At 34.4% G+C, this 12785-nt stretch overlaps 1 protein-coding gene across 3 annotated transcripts in view; it reads right to left on the reverse strand.

The window, feature by feature from the left end:
• Window positions 1-540: 540 nt before the first annotated feature.
• The window catches only part of LOC138695829 (cytochrome P450 9e2-like), a 449657-nt gene continuing 437412 nt past the window's right edge, over window positions 541-12785 (reverse strand). For all 3 annotated transcript variants that reach the window (XM_069820094.1, XM_069820095.1, XM_069820097.1), the window contains exons 6-8: window positions 10096-10317; window positions 6655-6909; window positions 541-832 (exon numbers count right to left, since the gene is read on the reverse strand). In XM_069820094.1, the coding sequence (XP_069676195.1) occupies window positions 663-832; window positions 6655-6909; window positions 10096-10317 (647 nt within the window). In that variant the 3' untranslated portion in view covers window positions 541-662. The remainder of the gene's footprint in view (window positions 833-6654; window positions 6910-10095; window positions 10318-12785) is intronic.

Below are 12785 nucleotides of genomic sequence, written 5' to 3' on the forward strand. Positions count from 1 at the left end.
TTTGTTACTGTTGCTTCCAGGTATTTGAATTTTTCCACCTCTTCGAAGGATAAATCTCCAATTTTTATATTTCCATTTCGTACAACATTTTGGTCACGAGACATAATCATATACTTCGTCTTTTCGGGATTTACTTCCCAACCTATCTCTTTACTTGCTTCCAGTAAAATTCCCGTGTTTTCCCTAATCGTTTGTGGATTTTCTCCTAACATATTCACGTCATCCGCATAGACAAGAGGCTTATTGTAGGGATTCGTAACAAGCTATTTTTTACGGTGATGGGTTGTTAGCCCTTCGCCCAACCCCCAAGCTGGAGGACCACCCCTTATAGGCTGTCCACGACTGCTTATTCAATATTCGCAGCTACCCTCCATATGTGGAGGTCGTCTCCTCTATCCGCAACCTGAGGACGCGCCATGCCTTGGTGATAGGGACCCACAATACATAAAAACCACAGATTGCATCCATTAACTCTTAGACGTCTATGGTGAAAGGATATTTTGAAGCTGTAACACTTAGTTGTGAATAAAAATATGAATGTAAATAAAAATATGAGTGTATATTTATTGTATGAATTTATACAGTTCATTTCATGCACAAATTAACAGATGGTAAAATTATTACATCGGTATAAACTTAAAACTAGTTTTCAACTTTGCACACTATGTAGCTCTCTGCTCGAGTCCCAGCCAGAATCCACCGTCCACGGTCATGTTGAAGCCCTTTTTCGTGATCTGTATTGGAATTGGAGTCTTGGACACGACTTTGAGGTTGAATCGTGTTAGCAGATGAACGAGCGCTATCTTGGCTTCCATTAGTGCAAAACGATTCCCTGAAATTGAATCATGAAATGTTTATATTACGTACATTATACAGAGTGTCCTGAAGAAAAAGGTTCCAATATTATTGATGTATTCATTTATTTATGCTCGACCATGCCGAAATGTAGTAATTATACACCTGGTAGCAACCCTTTAATGGACCTCATTAAAGTACACCTATTCATTAAAGTTCAGGTGTTCCACTAATTAGAAAACACCATTGTAGCAATATGAAAGCGCAAGTATCGATTATTCTCGGATATGCAATCGAAAGACAACTAGCGAAAAGTCACGGAGGCTGAAAATCCAATACTGTCGCAGAAGGTTATGTACTGTTACTATAATAATTAACGTTAATTGTAAATAATATTCAAATAAATTCTATTTGTCATGTTGTTTCTCAATGTCTAAATCAATTTCAAGGTTGTACCAAGATTAATGTTTATTTTACTCTCTAGATTATATCAAGGTCAATGACATTTGTTTCTCGGAAAAATCAATACTTTCGCGTCTGCGCACATCTCACAATTTACGAGATATTGCACAAGGTCAGTTCCGCTCCCCAGTCAGATAAGAATAACATGAATACTTATGAATAATTTCAAGTCAGAAATATGGTCGAGCATAAAGAGTCGTATGAAACTTGCCTATAATGGTAATTAAGACGATCGTATGAAAATTATGAAACTCGCTTGCGCTCGTTTCATAAACATACTCGCGTCTTAGTTACTACCATTATAGGCTTGTTGCATAATGTACTACTATGTGTCTATTTATTTATGTATTTAGTTAAATATTTATTTGTCGTGTTATTTTCTGATTATAATACAAAGTACTTAGAACCTCATAAGTGATACCTAGACCACGGATTTTAGGTTAATTGGTTATTTTTCTCTGTAAGAATAAACTAAAACTACATAGTTAAATATCTTCACATGTTATACAAAATATTAAAGTTCTGGGGTGCCTAAAATGCTTATTTTGCTCATTGAGACCTATTTTTAAGGGTTTAGAGCCTAAAATTGCCTATTTCTACTTCTTATGTATATATATTTTTTTTTAATTTTCGTGTAGCAATGAGAGAGAAAGTTTTGAATGTCATGGGTTGGGTTTGGTTCAAAATCCTGTAACAGTTTGATTGTAGGAATTAAAAAATTCCAGGAAGGTGTCGGGCTTTGTCGAGTACTTCAGTAGACAGTAGGAATGTGATGAATCGGGGATGGGGGGATGTAGTTCTACCTAAAGAAACCATCATGGCAAATATTGCTAGATTTAAATATGCATTCATTGCTTCGGTACCATTGGGAAGAAATTTTTCGCTATAAAATGGTTCTGTCTAAGAAAATTACAGAGAAACGTTATGTACTATAATGCCAATTATTAATAATGTGTAAGTTGTAAATTCACTGGTAACTTATTTACGGCTTTTAAGGAACCCGGAGGTTCATTGCCGTCCTCACATAAGCCCGCCATTAGTCCCTATCCTGAGCAAGATTAATCCAGTCTCTATCATCATATCCCACCTACCTCAAATCCATTTTAATATTATCCTCCCATCTACGTCTCGGCCTCCGCAAACGTCTTATTCACTCCGGCCTCCCAACTAGCACTCTATATGCATTTCTGGATTCGTTCATACGTGCTACATGCCCTGCTCATCTCAAACGTCTGGATTTAATGTTCCTAATAATGTCAGGTGAAGAATACAATGCGTGCAGTTCTGTGTTTTGTAACTTTCTCCATTCTCCTGTAACTTCATCCCTTTTAGCCCCAAATATTTTCCTAAGCACCTTATTCTCAAACACCCTTAATCTCTGTTCCTCCCTCAAGGTAGTTAATTTAATTGAAATATGAGCATTTATGTATTAGCAGTCTTAGAGCAATGAGGCCGATGAATTCATTAAAAATTACGTACCGATATTCATAATTTAAGACTTAAGAAAAAATAAAGTTTCTAACCGCAATATTTTTTACTATTTTTGTCACTGTATACCGTAATGCTTAATACTCGCTAATTAATTACAGTTTTGTAGTTACTGTAGTTTATGTAGATAGAAATTACATTTTAGCCGCATACAATAGTATTTTTAGATGCCCAAATCTATATTTTAGTGAATATTTTGATAAATTCAGGGCCAATTTTAGGGGCCTAAAAGCTAGTTTTTAAGTGTCTAAAAATCCGAGGTCTAGTGATACCACTAAGATATCGCTCATGAGGCAACTAGGCCAGGAGATAATGGGGTAGGATGGACAGTTCCTTTCCCCACGATGATTATAATAATATTTTTCTTCTTCTTCCCTTCAAGTATTAGGCCAAATGGCCTGTTACGATCTCATAGCTGAATTTTCAATCCAGCGCTTCTTTGGACGACCGAGAGATCTCTTCCCGTTTGGACGATAGTGGAGCATGGCTTTTGGGATTCTATCTTTATGCATGTGATGCAGATGATTTATCCAGTTGTTCCGATGATGTTTTACGTGATTAATTACAGGTTCTAGGTGTAATTCTTCCATTACATCTTCATTGCGTTTGTGATCCCATTTCATATATCGCGCTGTATATCTCATAAATTTCATTTCATTGGCCGTTATTCTGCTTTCGTCTTTCTTCCTCAATGTCCATGCCTCACTGCCGTAACAAAGTACAGGTCTCGCCAAGGTCTTGTAAAGGTGAATTCGAGTATGCCTTTGCACTAGGGAAGGTTTCATAATGTTGTTAATTATTCCCATTGTTTTGGTGTATTTAGAAATTTTTTGTGAAATGTTTACTTCATCGAAAAAAGATAATGTGTCGTACGAGATCTGTAAAATAATTTACTCTTTCTAATATTTTTTAATCTAAACATATTTTGCTAGGCACAGGGTATTTTCCGCAGAAGGCCATAATTTTAGTTTTTTCTTTATTATGATTATGATTATAATAATAACTAGCGTCTTGTGCAGCAAATGCTGCAAACTAAGTTCATTAGACGTTCAAATAAACATTTTTCAGATTTATTTTCAATGAAGAATACCAGACATTCTGAAAATTATTTGCTTCCATAATAATGAAAGATACTCTCTCTCGAGCCAATACTGAGGAGAACCACGCATATAAATATCTACACCACACCGCCATTAAATATATGAAAAAGACTCAACCTCACTTGATTAATAACTATGAAAATTTGATTTTTAATAATATTATTATCTTACGTAAGTTTTATAGCTTTCAGTAACATATACTATATAGCCGCCACTCAATAAAATATAGAAATCAAAATCTAATTTAAGTTATTCTCTACATCTACTTATATAACCCCAAAACGTTTCACTTTCATATCATCAATATAGCAATATCATCTTTTGAAATTCAAAAAATCATCTCGCAAATTCTCAAAGATTCCCTGCAGATTATACAATTTCATTTATACCACTCAGAAGGCCTTAATTAAGGATATGCTAATTTTAAATAAAATCTTTTTTATCAACAGTAATCTCACTAGATGTTTTGATTTATCTAGAGAAAATCAAAACTCGAGTGGGATTTAATTGACTATTACACGATTAGAAGAAAGTAGGCTATATAAAGATTAGAAGTAACAAAGTGTACAATAAAATATTAATTGGCTTACGAAAATACAACTGTCTTCAAATGTATTATTGTACCATCTCAACATTACGCTAGATGGCAGTAGTGTTTTATGATGATGTTTTCTTGTTACCGGTATCAGTTGTGCCAACTATGGAATCATCATTGAACTCTGTGGCCTGTTACTAGTCAAGAAGGCTTTGTTGATTCAGTTTCATTTTTATTAAGACAGTTGCATTCCACTTCAATTATCCGAATCCCAGTAATCAACGTCACTTGACGGATGATTTTCAATAAATCTTAATATTAAACAATCTCTGATACGTGACTATCCATAATATCATATAGCAGAAGCTATAACATAACCTTACTAATATACACAAGTGTTAGAAAAGTTTTATTTAACGACGATGACATAAAATATAAACATGAATAATTTTAAAAGGAATAATTATTGAATGTACAATTTTCAAATTAGAATGTGGTTGGTGGTTCAATTGATGTTATATTGGACGTGTGCATAATAGAAGTGATTTAGGCCTACATGGTGTATTCAACTTATTCAGAATTTCCGAATGAATAATTTTAAAAGGAATAATTCTTGAATGTACAATTTTCAAATTTGAATGTGGTTGGTGGTTCAATTGATGTTATATTGGACGTGTGCGTAATAGAAGTGGAACTCGTTGATTTAGGCCTACATGGTGTATTCAACTTATTCAGGATTTCCGAATGGTGCTCTTCATTTATTTGTAAATCAGATTTCAGAAGATGCATAGGTATGATCAGTGATTTTTATTAATTCTTGTTCTTGAATGCCAATGCGAGTCATATTTGAAACTGCTGTGCATCGACTGGAGTGGTTTGTAATTATATATATATATATATATATATATATATATATATAGGCCTATATATTTTTTTTTGACGTCCAGACCAGCGCAGTTTCAAATGCTGGCAAACAAAGAAACAAATGCTAGGGACGCGATAAAATTAAACAAATGCTAGGGACGCGATAAAATTAAACAAATGCTAGGGACGCGATAAAATTGTGCGATAAGCAGCCATGATTGGTTGAAATACGTCCTTTCGTACCGTTTTATTGGTCAAAAGCAGTATGACGTAGTAAGAGTGTAATAGTCAGTATAATTTAGTCATCTTCTAAGATTTTATTTTACAATTGATAATCAATGGTGCTTAATTATTACATTTTATTTTTATAACACTATTCATATTTAATTAATTGTATTTGTTTGCTATTCATTTCCGGATCCTCGTGGTCATTCTTAATTAAGGCCGGATGAGTTTCTCTCTCTCTCTCTCTCTCTCTCTCTATGTATAATTAATGAAAAATAGTCACATTACGGCATTAACTACAATAATATTTCATTTCTAATAGTAATAATGTCATCAAACCACCTCAAGTTTTGTAGTTTTTAATATCCAATACACAACTGTACCCAGAAAATTACACACCACAGAATCAAACCTGTAAATTATTTTTAGTAAGTTAAGTTTTTAATAACCAATTTAATTTGAGCTGTAAATATGTCAGCATTCTTGCAGATCATGGCCTTCGTGTAATAGTGTTTACTGTAGTGTGTGTTTTGTTTTATTCTGAAATGCAACACGGCCGAGTTGATGCTCGCTTCGCTTCTCCTGAATGCAATTAGCTAGTTCTCAAAACTGACGACAGATGGATTTTGGAAAATAGGAAAATTATGTAGGAAAATTGACATTTCACTGAAAACTACTATTTTTGCGAAAAACTTTGGGTTCCAAGCTTCAAAATTAGGGGCCATTTATTAAAATCCGTTCAGCCGTTTTCCCGTAATTTCCATTACCAGTTCAAATTATATATATATAGGCTTAATTGTAATAATAATAATAATAATAATAATAATAATAATAATAATAATAATAAATTATAATAATAAAATTAGTAATAATAAATAAAGTTACGGTGCCTTATCTTTCGTAAACCTCTAAGTAACCAGTCCCTTAACTATAAAGATGAAATTCATTATGATTATTTGTTCATTAATTTTAGAAAGCCTTGGATAAATCTATGATAACCGCTATGACATATGCTATCAAAGTCATCAGTAATGCTGGGTAACTTTCGGTGTTGGACCCCGGACTCATTTCACCGGCATTATCACCTTCATCTCATTCAGACGCTAAATAACCTAAGCTGTTGATAAAGCGTCGTAAAAATAACCTAATAAAATAATAAATAATCTTCAGTAATGAGTTCCTTACCGATGCAACTCCTTGGACCCAAGCCAAATGGCAAATACGTGTATGGTTTGAGATTATCCTTATTCTCGTCACTGAATCTCTCTGGATCGAACTTCTCAGGGTTGGGGAAGTATTTCGGGTCGTGATGGAAAGCGTACACGGGTATCCATAAACCTTGACCTGGTTGTATAGTGCAGGATGCATCAGATTGTATGGTGTAAGTCTTGATGCACTTTCGATCTGAGAACACGGCCGGTGGATACAGGCGTAGGACTTCTACAAAAAAGAGAATCATACAAAATAAACACTGTCAAGGCCGGCTCTAGCAAAGACGTTATACAGGGTTAGTTAAAAGTCTTGCACCACCTAAATAACTTTTGAAGCATACGGTTCAGTGACATGAAACTTGGTATGTGAGGATAACCATATACTAAGAACTCAATAATGGTATTACCGAGTTTTTTCTACTTCCGGTTTAACCGGAAGTAACTCCAACTCTCTTATTTTAAATGTAACACCCAATATATGTTTTTATTTTTGAATAGTGCTCATTAAGAGCTTTTCAAAAAGTACCCACAGTCGATACTTCTGTACAAATTCAGTGTTACTAAGTCAAGAAAACAGAAAAGTGTATCGAATATTAATAGTACATTAAGCAACGAGCCTATAATGATAGTAATTAAGACGAAAGTATGGATATTTATGAAACGAGCGCAAGCGAGTTTCATAATATTCATATGAGCGTCTTAATTACCATTATAGGCAAGTTTCATACGACTTTTTATGCTCGACCATATTTCTAACTTGAAATTATTCAGATGTATACATTTTATTTGTATCTGACAAGCTCGGAAGTGACCTTGTTCTAGGTCGTGAATTGTCAGATGTGCGCAGAAGCGAAGGTATTGATTTTTTCCAAGGAACAATAATGTCATTGACCTTGATGTGATCCCGTTAAACTTGATATAACCTTGATTATTGAATCCGATATTGAAAAACAAGATGACAAATTAAATTTATTTGAATATTATTTACAATTAACGCTAATTATTATAGTAACAGAACATAACCTTCTGCGACAGTATTGGATTTCCAGCCTCCGTGACTTTTCGCTAATTCTCTTTCGATTGCATATCCGAGAACTTGCGGTTTTATAACGGTACAAAGCTGACTTGTCATTGGCTGAACAGCTGTAAGCTGAGTTGTCATTGGCTGAACACCTGTACTTTAATGAGTAGGTGTACTTTAATGACATGCATTAAAGGACTGCTACCAGGTGTATAATTACTACATTTTGGCATGGTCGAGCATAAATTAATAAACGCACCACCTAAATAACTTTTGAAGCATACGGTTCAGTGACATAAAACTTGGTATGTGGGGATAAACATATGCTAGGAACTCAATAATGGTATTACCGAGTTTTTTCTAGTTCCGGTTTAACCGGAAGTAACTCCAAGTCTCTTATTTTAAATGGAACATCCAATATATATTTGTTTTTATTTTTGAATAGTGTTCATTAAGAGTTTTTTACCCACACTCGATAATTCTGTACAATTTCAGTGTTACTAAGTCAAGAAAACAGAAATGTGTATCGAATATTAAAATAATACACGCACTACCTAAATAACTTTTGAAGCATTCGGTTCAGTGGTATGAAACTTGGTATGCGAAGATAACCATATGCTAAGAACTCAACAATGGTATTACAAAGTTTTTTCTGCTTCCGGTTTAACCGGAAGTAACTCCAACTCTCTAATTTTAAATGGAACATCCAATATATTTTTTTATTTTTGAATAGTGCTCATTAAGAGCTTTTCAAAAAGTACACACACTCTATACTTCTGTACAAATTCAGTGTTGCTAAGTCAAGAAAACAGAAAAGTGTATCGAATATTAAAATAATAAAAGCACCACCTAAATAACTTTTGAAGCATACGGTTCAGTGATATGAAACTTTGTATGTGGGGATAACCATATGCTAAGAACTCAATAATGGTATTACCGAGTTTTTTCTACTTCCGGTTTAATCGGAAGTAACTCCAACTCTCTAATTTTAAATGGAACACCCAATATATTTTTTTATTTTTGAATAGTGCTCATTAAGAGCTTTTCAAAAAGTACACACACTCTATACTTCTGTACAAATTCAGTGTTGCTAAGTCAAGAAAACAGAAATGTGTATCGAATATTAAAATAATACACGCACTACCTAAATAACTTTTGATGCATTCGGTTCAGTGGTATGAAACTTGGTATGTGAGGATAACCATATGCTAAGAACTCAACAATGGTATTACAAAGTTTTTTCTGCTTCCGGTTTAACCGGAAGTAACTCCAACTCTCTTATTTTAGATGGAACACCCAATATATTTTTTTATTTTTGAATAGTGCTCATTAAGAGCTTTTCAAAAAGTACCCAAACTCGATACTTCTGTACAAATTCAGTGTCACTAAGTCAAGAAAACAGAAAAGTGTACCGAATATTAATATAATAAACGCGCCACCTAAATAACTTTTGAAGCATACGGTTCAGTGACATGAAACTTGGTATGTGGGGATAACCATATGCTAAGAACTCAATAATGGTATTACCGAGTTTTTAAGTAACTCCAACTCTCTTATTTTAAATGGAACACCCAATATATATTTTTTTTTTATTTTTGAATAGTGCTCATTAAGAGCTTTTTACCCACACTCGATGCTTCTGTATAAATTCAGTGTTGCTAAGTCAAGAAAACAGAAAAGTGTATCGAATATTAAAATAATAAACGCACTGCCTAAATAACTTTTGAAGCATACGGTTCAGTGATATGAAACTTCGTATGTGGGGATAACCATACGCTAAGAACTCAATAATGTTTTAGCGAGTTTTTTCTACTTCCGATTTAACCGGAAGTAACTCCAACTCTCTTATTTTAAATGGAACACTCAATATATTTTTTTATTTTTGAATAAAGCTCATTAAGAGCTTTTCAAAAAGTACCCACACTTGATACTTCTGTACAAATTCAGTGTTGCTAAATAAAAATGTAAGTGGTGCAAGATATTCCTAAAGCCTGGTTAAATCATTCCTTAAATGGTTTCTATGATCGAGTGACACATTGTAAAGCAGCTGAGGGCTACCAATTTGAACACATAATTTAGAAGGTGAGCTAGCTTTGTTTTGTTTTTGTTAAGGAAGGAGTACTTACTAGTATAGCTTCAGAATGTTGGCAGTTGACTGTACTCCACGAACACGAGCGACGACGTGTTTGTTTATATCTTTATCCGTTGCATTACCTGTATTCGGCGTACTATATACCCAGTGTGTCTTTAACTTCAGTCTTTAGGTAGCTGGAATACGAAGCCTATTTATGATTCAATAGGAAATACAAACAAAATTACTGCAGAGTATTCTGAATACAGTAAGATTATTAAAAGCCTATGGTTGCCTTCCAACTCTAGCATACATATACATACCTGAAACCACCATGTCCAGGTACTTCATGCTGTGGACTGCCTCATACGTCAGCTTTCCTCCGTCTTTCTCAAGCTTCTCGTCTATTTCTTTCTGGAGTCGACTTTGTACGTCTGGATGTGTAGCCAGTAGATGTGATGCAAAGCAAAGCAGCGTGGAGGCTGTGTCGAAGCCAGCGAAGAAGAAAAATACGGCTTGGGCAGTTAGGTCATCGTCATCCCATTCTGTAATTTTATTGGTGAAAAAAATTAAGCATCTATATATATACAGGGACATCATTTTATTTTTACTTCAATTTTTATTGTACCTGAGTTTTTGAATGTACTTCACTCCCACCCCTTCTACTAATGAAGTTCAACCGTCTTCCACACAGATCCAAGACCGCATATACAATCATAGTAGCCTTACGGTCATAGTAAACAGTACGTTCCAAAAATATGTTCGCGTTTTCCAGTGACGAAAGAGCTTTCAATATTGAATCATTTTCGCACAGGTACTGTCGTCCATTTGCCTACGTCGTATCCCGGTTTCCCCCACCAGCTTCTATTCGCCAGCTGTCTTAGCTCTTTTCTGAGAACATTAATTTCTGTTAGGAATTGGTCGTTTACGTTATATTATACAACTGTTTAAAATAACTTAAATAAAAGGGCCTCGTTAAGTAATTAACTGTCACGTGATTTCCTCCCTTTCTACGATCCTACGACATAACCACTTGGACGGACAGTAGATAGCATGTCTGAGTAATTTTATCCTTTCGGATCGGGTAGAAGTGAAGATTGAATTTACAGTACGTAAGGTACTATTTTATAGAGTAGATAGAGAATTATTTCAACATGAGTTACTAGTTACGAAGGACGAAACTGGTAATTACAATTAGGTACAATAGTCTATAGTGCGATAATATGCACAAAAGAACTGAAGCCTGTATCGAAATGAACGGCCACCATTTTAAAAAATGTGTTTAAATATCGATATTATGATTATTTTTCAATTTAACTTCATTCTCTATATTGTTCGCTAATGTGCTGTAGACAGTATAATATACACTGCATAATGTATACGTCCACATGGACAGCTCAGTTCGTGAGTAAAGCACTCAGTGTTAATACTGTACAGTGAAACCTCTCCTTACGGACACCCCCAAGATACGGACACTCCTCGTATACGGACAGATTTTTATGTCCCAACTGAAATAATATAGAAATAATGATAAATTTAACTCTCGTTTACGGACACTCTCAGACACGGACACGGACAGCTGTTTCACAGTCCTAAAGCTTGCTTTACCTCCTGATTACGGACAGCACTTGGATTTCAAGATCTAATATGTTACAAAAATTGAAAATTTAGTTTTGAGAACTGTACAGAAATTCCTTAACATGAAAGAAGACAACAAGGGTCTCACAGGCTACCACTAGCCCAGCCAGCTTCCCCTTGTTAGCTGGAAGCGGGTGGATAAACAAAGTCATATAATTTAACCTGTCTGATGGGTTCAAGGTTTCCGCGATCGTGAAATTGTATTCGACACATGATAGGGTTAGCAGGATTATTCTCTTCACTTCAATCAGTTGTTTTGTTTCGAAGAGGCTTGGCACCTGAACTTGAAGGTTAAGTTGAAACTATAAATTACAGTACTGCATAAGTGTAGACCTAGAATAACATTGCATGACACAGTACTGTATTTTCCTTTTTCGGTCTTATCTACTGTAGTTCAAAGTTGCAAAGAATTTACTGTAATACAGTAGACTGTATTTAGAATTAAACTACAGTAATACATTTCATTTAAAGCGTGAAGGGATACATAATGCATATTATAAATTTACTGTTAGATTGGGGAGCCTCCCTCCCAATAAAGGACACCTCCCAGATACGGACAGATTGTTACGTCCCTTCGATGCCCGTAAATGAGAGGTTTCACTGTACTGCATTTTGATTAAACAAAAATCTAATGAAAATGATCAAACTCAAAGGCTCAAGATTTCCTAGTTTACGTAAATGTATGAATTACTTTTCTTCTCTCCTATACCTAGTAAATTGATTTGTTTGTACTTATATTACGCCAGTATCATCGAACTCCAGTCGTGGAAGGGAGTAGCAAACGGTGTTGTTCCAGAGGTATAGGCAAGTTAATATTAAAAATGTTAGTAAAATAAAATGATGTCCCTGTACATATATACAATGTTAGAATTTCCAGATAAAAATCATTTGTTTCTAAGGTGAATCAAAAGAAACGCTCCTAAAGCACGGATAACTTAAATTTCTAAAACATGTTTAGTGGAGAAGATATTTATAAAAAATTTTAAAAAGAATAGGCCCAAAAGATTGTCACCTGTGTCACAAGATCAAAGTGAGCTCATTCTGCTTCAGTAAATATTTTGATATCTCCGAATATTGTTGTAAAACATTCGTCCAATCCCTTTTTGCAAAATGTTCGAGATAATTTTGCCTGATGTTTTCTTCGACATTTACCATAACTTAAAGAAGTATGTGACATAAGTATACACCATTCTCAAATATTTATTAAAAACACAGTAGCTTAACCCTTTGCAGCATAGTGATTGTTCAAAAGTACCACCGTTTTCTTTCTTTCTAAATTTTATGGCACAGATATGCCACCAAAGAACCACCTCTTGAGTATACATAGAGGTGCAATCTATGTTTTGAAATTGTGTGCAGAGCTAAAATGTTGAAA

Source organism: Periplaneta americana, chromosome 3 (assembly GCF_040183065.1).
Source record: "Periplaneta americana isolate PAMFEO1 chromosome 3, P.americana_PAMFEO1_priV1, whole genome shotgun sequence".
NCBI classification, from domain to species: Eukaryota; Metazoa; Arthropoda; class Insecta; order Blattodea; family Blattidae; genus Periplaneta; species Periplaneta americana.